The sequence below is a fragment of the Pogoniulus pusillus genome, chromosome 18 (assembly GCF_015220805.1).
Source record: "Pogoniulus pusillus isolate bPogPus1 chromosome 18, bPogPus1.pri, whole genome shotgun sequence".
Lineage (NCBI taxonomy): Eukaryota > Metazoa > Chordata > Aves > Piciformes > Lybiidae > Pogoniulus > Pogoniulus pusillus.
The window spans coordinates 3,680,760-3,693,399 of NC_087281.1; the positions used below are offsets into that span (position 1 = coordinate 3,680,760).

Genomic DNA, 12,640 nt, shown 5'->3' on the forward strand with positions numbered 1-12,640 from the left:
GAAAAGGAAACAGTGGTGATGTCTGCTGCACTCATAGGCTTGCTGAGATGGATAAGAACAAGAACATAAACACAGGTAACACAGAATCTCCCTCTGGCTTTTGGGCTGCACTTTTCTCTCCAACCTAACCTGCTGTCTAACTAATCCTTCTGCTTCCTAACCCCCCTAGCTGACCCTCCAAATTTACTCTGAACATAAGGCAAAGTCTGGGGTAAGGTAGAAGGGTGGAAAGGAGGTGGAAGGGTGGTTGGGAGCCCCTCCTGGGGACTCAGGTTTCGGGAGGGCTGTTGTGTTTCTGTATTGCTTTTAAACTTGTCTATTTCTGTCTATAGCTGTATAGATTGTAAATATCTGCTTGTACATTGTGCTGAGCAGCTGTAAATATAAAGCTTCATTCTTCCAATTTCCAGATCAACTGAGTCTAGTCTGGGTGATTTTCTTAAGTGTGGGGGAGCAGATAACACCCAAACCATCACAGGAGGCTACAGAATTCCTCATAGCAGCCAAGTTTGCTTTCACTTCTCACAAAATTCAGATTTTATGTAGAAGCAGTAATGAAGAAACCTGCCCCATTACCACCTTACCCACACTGCTCTTAGCATTAATTACCTTCATCACTGCAACCTTGTTCCAGATTGCATTTGCCTCCATTCAGAACGTGAGAAGTCAATCACTCAAAAGTTTTGAGAACATCAGTGTAAGAAAAGCTTAAGCTTGCATATAGTCTTAATAGGATCAGAAAACACTGAACTTTTCCTCTCTATGGTGAAAACAAATCCCAAACAGAAACAATCCTCCAATCCTCCCCTCCACCAGGGAAAGGATTCAACACCCAAATAAGCCTTAAGGACAGCTACAATGCTCCATATCAGAAACAAAAGCATCAGATTTCTCCAAGCAGCGTATCTCTTAGTCTGAGGTCTTCTCTTTCATTAAAAGTGTTTATTTTTACAACGACAAATGATGAAGAAAGCCTATTTTAAGTGACAAATAAGCACCAGAAGCGGGTTTCAGCCTAAGACTGAAGTAAAATGTCTTGAGGTGACAAAAAGTAGTACTAACACTTGTGTTCTTACTTCACACCAACAATGTCTTACTCCACATTAATATGTGTAGGAAAAAAATCACTAGATGACTATAAGGTCTTAGTGAAAGTACTGCTGGATCAGAGACAGTCAAGATGTTGCTATTGGAATGGGCTGCCCAGGGAGGTGGAGTCGTCACCATCCCTGGAGGTGCTCAAGCAAAGCCTGGATTAGGCACTTAGTGCCATGGTCTGGTTGATTGGCCAGGGCTGGGTGCTAGGTTGGCCTGGATGATCTTGGAGGTCTCTTCCAACCTGGTGGATTCTACGTGGAAGACTCAAAGAAAAAAAAAAACACTAAATGACTACAAAGCGTTAGTGAAAAGCAGCAGCTGTTAGATCAAAATCAAAGTGTGAACGATTCAAAGTACATGGAATACAGGATGACGTTAAAAAATTGCGGGGTTTGAAACACTAAAGCAACTGACTTGGTGCTGGTACCACCCATCACCCCCAGGTAATGAACGGCAATAACAAACCCAAACCACTGTGGGTCAGCAAGCTTCCTCCCTCCCCCCTCAAAGTAGTTTTGCTAACTGTACCCATCGGCAGCCCAGACAGGAAGATGTTATCTGTAAGGTATCCAAGGCTCGCCCATCAGATGGCTGCACGGCAAAGCTCGAACACTGAGCCATCAGCACTCCCTCTGGGACAAAGAGCTCTTACAGGCAGACTAACAGACAAAGCGTTGTAAATGCCCAGAAGGATTTATTATTTGTCATTAAAAAAAACCACGAACGATTGTAGAGTTACATGAGACGAAGCCGTTCAGAAGGAAGCATTTTATACGGCTAAGAAGTCCTAGAAAGAGTCTTTACGCGGGAGCACCACACTGCAGCAGAAGGGTCCCCCGGGCGGGCGGCCGCGGATACCAACGTTGGCCGTGCTGGGGCAGCTCCCCGGACTTGCCTGCGAGCGCCGGGGCGGTCCGGCGGTGCCAGGCTCGGCTTCGGCTGGCAGGCAGGCCCCCTCCGCGGAGCTCCAGCCAGCCCGGCCCTGCGGCACACCGCCCCTGCGGCACGCCGCCCCGGGAGCAGGAGCCGGGCGGGGGGCTAGGACTCGTCGGGCTTGTCGGCGGGCGGCCCGCAGGGCTGCAGCATCTTCTCCATCAGGTTGAAGCGGACGCGCGCCTTGCTCTCGTTCTCGGCGATGGCGAAGTAGTTGAGCAGGTCGAAGTGGCCCATGTAGGAGCAGTAGGAGTCGCGGTGCTGGTTCACCAGCCACTCCCACTTGGTGGTGTCGGCGTGGCCCGTGCCGATGTACTTGGACTGCAGGTGCTCCAGCTGGCTGTGGATGGTGTACCGGTCCGTCATGGCGGCGGCGAGCGGGCGGCACGGCGGCGGCGGAGGACAGGCGCGAAATGGCGAGCGGAAGTGACGCAACCCCGCGCCGGAGACCCTTTCCGACCGGGGCACAGCAGCTACTGGCTGCAGCCGCTCGAACGAAACCCCGGCCCCTGCTCCGTGCGGCGGCGCGCAACCGCGGGGGCTGGCGGGACGGGGACGGCGCGGGCACCGGCGCCCGCACGGACCCGGGAAGGGCGGGGCGGGGCGGGACGTGCAGCCCGCCCCCGGGCGCTGGAGCGCGGCGCGGAGGGGTCCGCCGCTGCGGGTCCGCTCAGAGGGCTGGAGCGCGGCGCTGAGGGATCCGCCGCTGCGGGTCCGCCCAGGGGGCTGGAGCGCGGCGCGGAGGGGTCCGCCGCTGCGGGTCCGCCCAGGGGGCTGGAGCGCGGCGCGGAGGGGTCCGCCGCTGCGGGTCCGCCCAGGGGGCTGGAGAACGGCGCGGAGGGGTCCGCCGCTGGGTGTCCGCCTCTGTGGGTGCCGTGGGTGCAGTCCTTGCCCGGGGGCGATGAGGGTGTGGGGCTGGGGCTGGCGTGTTTAACTGTCGTGGAGCAAAGCTGGAGGTGGGGAGATTCAGCCTGGGCATGAGGAAGGTGTTCATCACGAGTGGTGAGAGGCTGGAGTGCGCTACCCTGGGAGGTGGTTGAGGCCCCATGGCTGGAGGTGTTTAAGGCCAGGCTGGCTGAGGCTGTGGGCAGCCTGCTCTAGGGTAGGGTGTCCCTGGGCATGGCAGAGGGGTTTGAAGCAGATGATCCTTGTGGTCCCTTCCAACCCTGACTGATTCTGTGATTAATACGATCTGTAATAAAGTAGTTTACGACTGGTTTAATTACTTCAGTTGACTAATGCAGTAGTGAGCAGTCACAACTCCAGGCCAGCACACGTAAAGTGCCATTATTTCAAAGCACGTACTCAGGATTTAGCAGCAAGTTCAGGATCTCATATTCTCAGAACAAGTATGAGGCTAAGCCTCAAGTCTGGTGTTTAAGCCTCCAGCCTTGAGTTAATTTATAAAGCAAAGATAGAGCTTTGATAATTGTGGCTTCTGCTTAATTCACCTGAGAACCAATGGAGCATGCACTGTAGGATCTGGCTACATAAACGATGGCTCAAGGGGAGCAATACCAGAAAATTCCACTTTGCCAGGAGACTTCAGGAAACACAAAAGCAATGCCTTGAGGCTCATGGTTCTGGGTACAGCTTATCCGAGCTCTTGACACTGCCTTTGTATAACCTGTGTCTCAGTTTTGCTTCCTGAAGAAGCTGCAAAGGAAGCATAGAATCATAGAATCAACCAGGTTGGAAGAGACCTCCAAGCTCATCCAGTCCAACCTAGCACCCAGCCCTATCCAATCAACCAGACCATGGAACTAAGTGCCTCAGCCAGGCTTTTCTTGAAGACCCCCAGGGACGGTGCCTCCACCACCTCCCTGGGCAGCCCATTCCAGTGCCAATCACTCTCTCTGTGAAGAACTTCTTCCTAACATCCAGCCTAGACCTACCCTGGCACAACTTGAGACTGTGTCCCATTGTTCTGTTGCTGGCTGCCTGGGAGAAGAGGCCAACCCCACCTGGCTACAATGCCCCTTCAGGTAGTTGTAGACAGTAATAAGATCACCCCTGAGCCTCCTCCAGGCTAAACAGCCCCAGCTCCCTCAACCTCTCCTCATAGGATTTGTGCTCCAGGCCCCTCACCAGCTTTGTTGCCCTTCTCTGGACATGTTCCAGCACCTCAACATCTTTCTTGAATTGAGGGGCCCAGAACTGGACACAGTACTCAAGGTGTGGTCTGACCAGTGCTGAGTACAGGGGCAGAATAACCTCCCTTGTCCTACTGGCCACACTGTTCCTGATGCAGGCCAGGATGCCATTGGCTCTCTTGGCCACCTGGGCACACTGCTGGCTCATCTTCAGCTTACTGTCTATCAGTACCCCCAGGTCCCTTTCCTCCTGGCTGCTCTGAAGGAAGACAGAGGTGCCACAAAACTAGCTAGGAGGTGCTAAGAGTAATCCACTGCTCCCTTGCCATTAGTGCTTTGCTTGGTTTCTGGGCTGCACGGCACTTGCAAGTCTTCTCAAATTGCATTGTCTACCTTCTTTGGTCAAAGTGGAGCTTGGAATAAATTTTATCATTCAGCAGATAGGTAGGGATGCCTCTCAACTAGCTCAAGGTCACATCCAACCTAGCCTTAAGCACCCCCAGGGATAAGGCATCTACAGCCACCCTGGGGAACTATTCCAGAGTCTCATACTGAAGAACTGCTTCTTAAGATCCAGTCTAAACCTCTCCCTCACCTTAAGGGTGACCCTCAGCTAGACAACCTTATGAAAAGTTCCCTTCTAACCTTTCTATAGGACCCCTTCAGGTATTGGAAGGCAGCTGTAAGATCTTCCTGGAGTCTTTTCTGCTCTGATCCACAACGCCCTCAGCCTATCCTTACAGCAGAGGTGTTCCAGCCCTTGTATCATCCTTGCGGCTCTCCTCTGGACTCAGTCCAACATCACATCTCCGTGTCCTTCTTATGATGGGGACATCAGAACTGGATGCAGTGTTCAAAGTGTGGTCCCACACCACTCTAAACCTACTGGCCACACTCCTCTTCATGCAGCCTAGGGTACAATTTGCCTTCTGGCCTGCATGAGCACAGTGCCAGCTCATGTTGAGCATCTCATCAATCAACACCTCCAAGTCTCTTTCTTCAGACCTGCTCTCAGTCTGTTCTGCACCCAGCCTGTGTTTGTGCCTGGGATGCATTAAATGCATGAAACAACTCCCATTTTCATATGATAGTAGTTTGAATTACTTGTTTTGAAATACAAAAGGCACTTCAACAGAAATTTTCCAACAGGATGCTGAACTATTTCTTCCTCTCCATGTAAATGTCCTGTAGTCAAAATCCACAGAACCATTCTGTCAAAACCTGCATGATTCTAAGCCCTGTGTTTAAAAGACAGCATCTTAGAAAATGAAGGCTACAGAAAGCAATATCAAAACAATGTCCTGAAATGTCCTTACCCTTTAGTGCAAAGAAGTAAACTAAGACTATGATTTTTTTTTCTCCCCAATTGTTTTTTTTTTACAAGGATCTGTTAAGTCACTGATTTTGAGGCTGACTTAGTAAGAAGCAGTTTATGCAGCTGGATATAGTAGTGGTGTTATACTGGAATATGATTGTATATACTGGAATGTGTCCAGAGAAGGGCAGTGAAGCTGGTGAGGGGCCTGGAGCACAGCCCTGTGAGGAGAGGCTGAGGGAGCTGGGGGTGTGCAGCCTGCAGAAGAGGAGGCTCAGGGCAGAGCTCACTGCTGTCTACAACTACCTGAAGGGAGGCTGTAGCCAGGTGGGGTTGGTCTCTTCTCCCAGGCAACCAGCAACAGAACAAGGAGACACAGTCTCAAGTTGTGGCAGGGGAGATCTAGGCTGGATGTTAGGAGGAAGTTCCTGGCAGAGAGAGTGATTGGCATTGGAATGGGCTGCCCAGGGAGGTGGTGGAGTCACCATCCCTGGAGGTGTTGAAGCAAAGCCTGGCTGTGGCACTTAGTGCCATGGTCTGGTTGACTGGCTAGGGCTGGGTGCTAGGTTGGCCTGGATGATCTTGGAGGTCTCTTCCCACCTGGCTGGTTCTGTGATTCCGTCACATCAATTTGATATCTGCCACTGGGAGCATGCCATGAACCACACTGGCCACTGGGTGCCAGGGTTGGACCTGCATAAGTTACTCTTGCGTAACCTTGGAGTCGTCAGACTGCAGAGGAAGAACAGAGACTGAAGAGTAGGTCGTGAGACAGCAAACCCAGAGTGGCATTGGCCGTGTACAAGATATAACTGAGTTTTTCAATTTCCTACCGACTCTTTGGGTGGAAGAGTGAAGACATAAATCACAGAATCACAGGATCATCAATTCCAACCTATCACCTGAGCCTTCTAATTAACTCATGGCACTAAGCGCCTCATGCAGCCTCCTCTTAAATACCTCCACGGATGGTGACTCCACCACCTGCCCGGGCATCTCATTCCAATGCAAAGCACTCCTGCTGTGAAGAGCTTCTTCCTAACATCCAGTCTGGACCTGCCCTGGCACAGCTTGAGACAGTCCCCTTGTTCTGTTGCTGGTTGCCTGGCAGAGGAGCCCAACCCTACCTGGCTACAGCCTCCCTTCAGGTAGTTGTAGACAGCAATGAGCTCTGCCCTGAGCCTCCTCTTCTGCAGGCTGCACACCCCCAACTCAGTCTCTCCTCACAGGGCTGTGCTCCAGTCCCCCAAAAAGAAATGGACTCTATGATTACAAATTCTCCTCTGCCAGTTTAAACCCATTCCTCCTCGTCCTGTCACTACAAGACCTTGTCCATAGTTCCTCCCCAGCCCTCCTGTAGGCCCCCTTCAGATACTGGAAGGGCACTACAAGGTCTCCTCTAAGCCTTCTCTTCTCCAGGCTGGAGAATCCCAACTCTTGCAGCCTGTGCTCATAGCAGAGCTGCTGCTCTGAGTATCTTCGTGGCACTCCTCTGGGCTGGCTCCAACAGTTCATGTCCCTTCCTGTGTTGGGGGCTCCAGAGCTGCACACAGTAGTCCATGTGGGGTCTGAGGAGAGCAGAGCCAAGGGGCAGAATCCCCTCCCTTGCCCTGCTGCCCACACTGCTCTTGCTGCAGCCCAGCACAGGGTTGTGTCTGGGCTGCACTCACACTGCAGGCTCCTGCTGAGCTTTTCATCAGCCCAGACCCCCAGGGCCTGTTCCTCAGGGCTGCTCTCAGCCATTCCCCACCCAGCCTGGAGCTGTGCTTGGGATTGTGCTGACCCAGGTGCAGGACCTTACTCTTGGCCTTGTTGAATGTCATGAGATCAGCCTGGGCCCACCTCTCCAGCCTGTTCAGGTCCCCCTGGATGGATCCCTGCCCTCTAGCAAGTCGACTGTGCCACACAGCCTGGTGCCACCTGCAAACTTGCTGCGGGTGCACTGATCCCTCTGTCCATAAGATGTGGTCTGGTAGCTTCATGCTCTGTTACCTGCTTGTGAGTATCATCAGGATGCACAACACCTTCTTTTGTATACATCTGAATAATAGCTCTGTGTCTTAGGTGTGCACCACAGCTTAATCAGCTCGGTTTAGCTGACACCGAGAGTGTCCTACTGAGATGCAGGGGCACCCTAAAAGGAGAGCCACACTAGGGGTCACTAGCACAGTGCTCACAGAGGAGACTGAAATAATGCAGTGATGGCAGAAAGTGGTGCTGAGAGGGAAGATGGAGCAGCTCTACCAAGAGGACACCGGAGGCCTGGGAGAGGCCAGTTCTCACTTGCTGTTCAGAGGGAAGTTCCCCATTGCAGAGCCACCTCTTTGAAAATAAAAGCCCTCCCATTAATGTGATTAGTTACTGCTTCAGGCTAAAAATAGAGCTAACAGTAGCCTGCCAGGTGAATTGAAATTGCTTGTGCCCCTATACATCTTTGTAATGGGAAAGCTTTGTTCTTGTCATGCATTTTGAAAACAAGATGAAGTGATAATAGTAAATGCTACAGCCACAGCCATTCTGCACACACCTCTCTTTGCATGTCTTTCCTTCCTTCACCCCAGACAAACTGTTGCAGCTAATACATCTATTAATTGAGTTCAGTAAGGTATGTGAAAGTAGCAGTGATGAAATATACATCTTTGAATGGGCCTGAGAGAGCATAGGAGAAATGTACATAGCCTTAAAATAGAAGGAGTTGATTTCTCCATTGAGGAGCTCTGTGTGTCACATTCTGTCTTCTTCCTTTGTGCAACAAAGAGTAAGGACTGAAGAGGGGCTGGGTGGTAGGTTGGACTGGATGATCTTGGCACTCTCTTCCAACCTGATTAATTCTATGAGTTCATGATTCTAGATGACTTACTTTATTAAGTATGTCTCTTGAAACTGCTTAATGCAGCTTCTTTTTGGTTTGTGGTTTGGTGTTGGGTTTTCTTTAGGAGGCAGTGATCTTGTTTTCATAATACTGATTCCAGGAACTTAAAAACAATCCAGACCATGGCACTAAGTGCCTCAGCCAGGCTTTTCCTGAATACTCCCAGGGACAGGGGCTCCACCACCTCCCTGGGCAGCCCATTCCAATGCCAATCACTCTCTCTGCCAACAACTTCCTCCTAACATCCAGCCTAGACCTGCCCTGGCACAACTTGACACTGTATCCCCTTGTTCTGTTGCTGCTTGCCTGGCAGCAGAGACCAACCCCACCTGGCTACAGCCTCCCTTCAGGGAGTTGCAGACAGCAATGAGCTCTGCCCTGAGCCTCCTCTTCTGCAGGCTGCACACCCCCAGCTCCCTCAGCCTCTCCTCACAGAGCTGTGCTCCAGGCCCCTCACCAGCTTTGTTACCCTTCTCTGGACATGTTCCAGCACCTCAACATCTCTCTTGAGGAGCCCAGAACTGGACACAGCACTCAGTGCTGAGTGTGGGGGCAGAATAGCCTCCCTTGTCCTGCTGGCCACACTGTTCCTATCTGTAGCTTCCTAAGGAAGCCTATCTGTAACCAGACTTCCAGCCTACAAACATCTGCACAAGTATCTGTCATTTCACCTCCCACACTGCAGTAAGCATGGAGGACACTGGTGCCATCATACCTACCTCAACAAGAATCCACTCTGCACAAAGGTAAAATTCACCTGTCAGTGCACAGCAAGCCACATCATAGAAGTGGCAAACAATAGCATGGTGTTGTCAGCTCATCTGCTTGTTGTGCCTTGCATTAATTCATGTTATGAAATTTCAGGCTGTGGATTGCTCATAGGCAGACAGCAGAGCAGAGGGGGGCAGGAATGGATATTTAGGCTATTAGCATCATTTGAGAAGGAAGAATCTAACTGTTCCTTCTGTTCATCTCCAGAAAAAGGCAAACCAGTAACTGCCAGTTAACTGCTTGTTTCTCAACTTGGGATGGTGACTTCCTCATCTGAAATAACACACTCTGTAAGTAACCTGCATTTACTGTAAAAGTAAAGATTCAACTGATAAGGATATACAATGTTTCTCACTCTCAGCTTTATCAAAGTATTGGGGTTTTACCCTTAAAACAGATAGAACTTTTTTTTTTTTTCACAACTACTATACAGAAATTTCTATGTTCAAAGCATAGTTCTTGATAAATGTCTTCTTGCTTGCTGGTTTCATTCTTGGAGTGAGCAACTGATGTCATTTACCTGGACCTGAGCAAGGCCTTTGACACTGTCCTGCACCACGTCCTGGTCTCCAAGCTGGTGACACATGGGTTTGATGGGTGGAGCACAAGATGGATAAAGAGCTGGCTTGAAGGCTGCACACAAAGAGTGGCTGTCAATGGCTCCATGTCCAATTGGAGGCCAGTGACAACCAGAGTCCCTCAGGGATTAGTCCTGGGACCACTCTTGTTCAAAATCTTTGTGGGTGCCATGGACAGAAACACTGAGTGCAGCCTCAGCAAGTTTGCTGACCACACCAAGCTGTGTGGTGCAGCAGACAGGCTGGAGGGCAGGGATCCATCCAGAGGGACCTGGACAGGCTGCAGAGGTGGGCACAAGCCAAGCTCAGGAGGTTCAACAAGACCAAGTGCAAGATCCTGCATCTGACTGGAGACAATGCCAAGCAGAAATCCAGGCTGGGCAGTGAGTGGCTGGAGAGCAGCCCTGAGGAGAGGGACTTGGGGGTGCTGCTGGAGGAGAAGCTCAACAGGAGCCAGCAGTGTGCACTTGCAGCCCAGAAAGCCAAGCAGAGCCTGGGCTGCAGCAGAAGTGTGGCCAGCAGGTGGAGGGAGGTGATTCTCCCTCTCTACTCTGCTCTGCCGAGGATGCTCAGAGGGCTGGAGCAGCTCTGCTGTGAGGACAGACTGAAAGAGTTGGGGCTGTGCAGTCTGTTCAGGCTCCCAGGTGACCTTCTTGTGGACTTTCCATTTTTTACAACATTCGTAGCACAGGACTATCACTGCACCTCCACAGCATGCAGAATCAGAGAATCAGTCAGGGTTGGAAGGGACCACAAGGATCATCCAGTGTCAACCCCTCTGCCATGCCCAGGGACACCCTACCCTAGAGCAGGCTGCCCACAGCCTCAGCCAGCCTGGCCTTAAGCACCTCCAGGCATGGGGCCTCAACCACCTCCCTGGGTAACCCATTCCAGCCTCTCACCACTCTCATGCTCAACAACTTCCTCCTCACATCCACTCTGGATCTCTCCACGTCCAGCTTTGCTCCATTCCCCCTAGTCCTGTCACTCCCTGACAGCCTCAAAAGTCCCTCCACAGCTTTTTTTGGAGGCCCCCTTCAGATCCTGGAAGGCCACAAGAAGGTCACCTGGGAGCCTCCTCCATCCTGCACAGCCCCAACTCTTTCAGTCTGTGCTCACAGCAGAGCTGCTGCAGCCCTCTGAGCATCCTCCTGGCTCTGCTCTGGACACACTCCAGCATCTCCACATCCCTCTTGTAACAGGGGCTCCAGAACTGGATGTGGTATTCCAGGTGGGGTCTCAGCAGGGTGGAGTAAAGGGGGAGAATCACCTCCCTGGTCCTGCTGGCCACACTTCTCCTGATGCAGCCCAGGCTCTGGTTGGTTTTCTGGGCTGCAAGTGCACACTGCTGGTTATGTATTTCAAGTGCTAAGACTATTGACAACAGTGACTCGTACCTATCACCTCAAAAAGATCAAGCCTGAAGGCTAAGGTAGGATTATTGTTTGGTCCTGGGTGTGCTAGCAATACAAAAATGTAGTAATTGACATTCCAGGAATAGGATGGGACAGAGATCCCTATGCCAGCATGGCCATGAGTCTGTGACTGCCTGTAACTAGCATGACACCTCCACCTTTGTCACACTCCCAATTGCATGAAATCATTCACAACTCTTGAAAGAAGAGTCAAAGACAATTAAAGAAATTCATTCTGAGCTGCCACTGCAGTTCCAGCGACTCACCAGGTGGTTTTTTTATAGGCAAGGGATGAACACACAGCAGTAGGAGCAGAAAACAATGAGATTTGAAAATCTAATCTCTTTTAAAGGGCCATGAACACAGATGGGTGTAATCCCATGACAGCTTTTCTCTCTCCTATTTAATTAGTTCCCTGTGTAAAAGTGAGGTGAAGATTATTCTCCTCTGAAAAGCATTTACTCTATCTCACATATGGAACTGCACACAGAATAAAGGCTTCACAGTCTTTCCCATACCATGGCTGCCTGCTGAATTTATCACTGTGAAAAGGGCTGCTCTGACTGACTCAGATGCAGAACTGATTGTTCTTGTCAGTGGAGAACAGATGTGGAGATGTTGAGTCACAAACTTACTTGCGTAACTGGAAGGGTAAAACAAGCTCGTTGAGTGACTTGATGTGAGATCTGATGCTCATTCCCAAATGCACATACACTTGTATTTTGGAATAGGAGGAGAATGGTTACTTACAATTTGGATCATTCAGTGGTACCCATGGAATATCTCCTTCTGACACACTCAGCTGTTCTGTTCTCTGTCCCATAACACCTGAGATCTGGCCAAATGTTTCTTCTTTCAATAGAAGGAAAAAAAAAAACCCAAGCAATCTATGTTTTCCTTCACTACTAAACCCAGTCACTGTTATAGAATCATAGAATCAGTTAGGGACCACAAGGATCATCTAGTTTCAACCCCCTTGCCATGGGCAAGGACACGCAACCCTAGATCAGGCTGGCCAGAGCCCCATCCAAATATCAGGATATTACTAATCTAAACAGATCCTCACATGGAGTTTAAGTCAAAAAGCCAACATCACTGCTTCTCACCTTTTTAAGGGCCTTTACATTTAAAGGACTTATCAATAAATTGTTTTAAATGGTGCAGTAGGGCTAGGAAAAAAGGTGGATCCTTTGTGTATGTGTAGAATTCATATATTCATATACTGTGTGGGTAGAATTCAGTCTCAAGTTGTGCCAGGGCAGGTCTAGGCTGGATGTTAGGAGGAAGTTGTTGGCAGAGAGAGTGATTGGCATTGGAATGGGCTGCCCAGGGAGGTGGTGGAGTCACCATCCCTGGAGGTGTTGAAGCAAAGCCTGGCTGAGGCACTTAGTGCCATGGTCTGGTTGACTGGACAGGGCTGGGTGCTAGGTTGGACTGGATGAGCTTGGAGGTCTCTTCCAACCTTGTCGATTCTATGATTCTCTAGTTAAGATCTCTCCTGTCTGATAACAGAAGTTAGAATACACATCTTCATAAAGTGCAGGAATAGAGTTAGGTAATACTTC

General features: G+C 50.5%; 1 protein-coding gene across 1 annotated transcript; it reads right to left on the reverse strand.

The window, feature by feature from the left end:
- Window positions 1-1,772: 1,772 nt before the first annotated feature.
- Window positions 1,773-2,575, reverse strand: SF3B5 (splicing factor 3b subunit 5). Its single transcript, XM_064158198.1, has one exon. It carries the CDS (start codon window positions 2,395-2,397, stop codon window positions 2,137-2,139), a length of 261 nt encoding a protein of 86 aa, XP_064014268.1. The 5' UTR covers window positions 2,398-2,575; the 3' UTR covers window positions 1,773-2,136.
- Between the last annotated feature and the right edge of the window lie 10,065 nt (window positions 2,576-12,640).